The sequence below is a fragment of the Micropterus dolomieu genome, unplaced genomic scaffold (assembly GCF_021292245.1).
Source record: "Micropterus dolomieu isolate WLL.071019.BEF.003 ecotype Adirondacks unplaced genomic scaffold, ASM2129224v1 contig_6162, whole genome shotgun sequence".
Lineage (NCBI taxonomy): Eukaryota > Metazoa > Chordata > Actinopteri > Centrarchiformes > Centrarchidae > Micropterus > Micropterus dolomieu.
Genome location: NW_025735151.1, coordinates 1 through 1,495, shown reverse-complemented (window position 1 = coordinate 1,495; position 1,495 = coordinate 1). Strand labels below are relative to the sequence as shown.

Sequence of the window (1,495 nt, the reverse complement as noted above, 5' to 3'; positions counted from 1 at the left end):
CCAGTCACATATTGGAGTTTTCGGCAGTTGTCTGGCAACCAGGACCTGGCCAAGAGATAGTCAGACACATAACCCCCCATAATACGAGGGATTGTTGTTTTTACAGGCGAGCTTTTGTATGGATCAAACAAATGTAATATAACATGTGAGCTTAAGGCTCACTCAGTAAGGCTAGCTGTCTTCCCTGTTTCCAGTCTTTATGCTAAGCTAAGCTAAGCTAACCAGCTGCTGGCTCCTGCAGATGTATCAGTCTGCCCTGTTTCTAGTCTTTATGCTAAGCTAAGCTAACCAGCTGCTGGCTCCTGCAGATTTTCACATCTTAATTAGCAAACAAGTGTATTTCCAAACCTGTCATATTATTCCTTAAACTCCAACAAGGAAGCTGCAGTTCTCCTTAAATGTTGTTCTGATCAAGGTTTGTTTTCTCCAGGCTACCCGACCTATAAAGAGAAGGTGAAACGGCGTCCTGGAGGTCGCCCGGAGGTCATCTACAACTACGTCCAGCGTCCCTTCATCCGCATGTCCTGGGAGAAGGAGGAAGGGAAGAGCCGCCACGTGGACTTCCAGTGTGTCAAGTCAAAGTCCACCACCAACCTGGCTGCAGCCGCTGCAGATATTCCCCAGGACCAGTTGGTGGTCATGCAGCCTCCGGGGCCGCAGGTGGATGAGCTGGACACTCTGCCGCAGCCGCCAGGCGTCAACGAACCCCACCAGCCGCCGTTCGGGCAGGGTCCGGAGAACAACGCGGCCCCCCACTTGGCGCAGGGCTATGAGGGCCCCAACCAGCAGGCTCAGGACAGTCCGAGCCAGGCCGCGCACAACCTGGCCCACAGTAACCAGCAGCACGGCAGCAGCCACACTCAGGCCACTTACCACTACGAGCCGGACCCAGACACACCGTCACCCTCGGCATGAGACTGGCTGCACACTTTATCCCCAACCCAACACCACCACCGCTGTGTTCACACTGACGGCAACTCGTGCTTTTATTGACACCGTCACACTGAGATAAATTCAGAGCTGGGAAATGCTAACGAACTAAAAAATAACCAACCTTGACATAATTCTTCTCTGAGCGTTCTCCAGAGTGAGGTTGGTAGGGAAGGCGAGAAGCACAGAAACCAACAGCCAATAAGCACACAAAGTTCAGCCTTCCTCAGCTGACATTAAACCACTTGTTGCTTTCAGTGTGAACGCAGACCTTGTTCCCCCTCACCCCTTCTCGTTCTCCTCGTCCTCCTCCTCCTGAGTGGCAAAACACCACTTTGCCTTCTGTTGCACCTCTGCTGCAGCCATTCTCAGTCAGCACAGTGTCCGAATGAACCAATGAACTGTCCAGCAGCCAGGGATGGATGATGCACATCAGCAGGCTTCCTCACCCACCTCTGTTCACTCTGTTTTTATTTATCTGACCAAAGGAGACTTGAGTTGCGTTCTGTATGCATGTGAAAAGAGCGCTGTATTACATCATAATGAAGCGCGCGTGTTTGTGAGT

The 1,495-nt window shown here is 51.8% G+C and overlaps 1 protein-coding gene across 1 annotated transcript; it reads left to right on the top strand.

The window, feature by feature from the left end:
• Positions 1-430: 430 nt before the first annotated feature.
• On the top strand, positions 431-1,489 carry LOC123964908 (BTB/POZ domain-containing protein 10-like; the record flags this gene model as incomplete). The annotated part of the gene is made up of 1 exon (XM_046041571.1): positions 431-1,489. A coding segment is annotated over one exon (485 nt), but the record flags the coding sequence as incomplete, so codon positions are not given.
• Between the last annotated feature and the right edge of the window lie 6 nt (positions 1,490-1,495).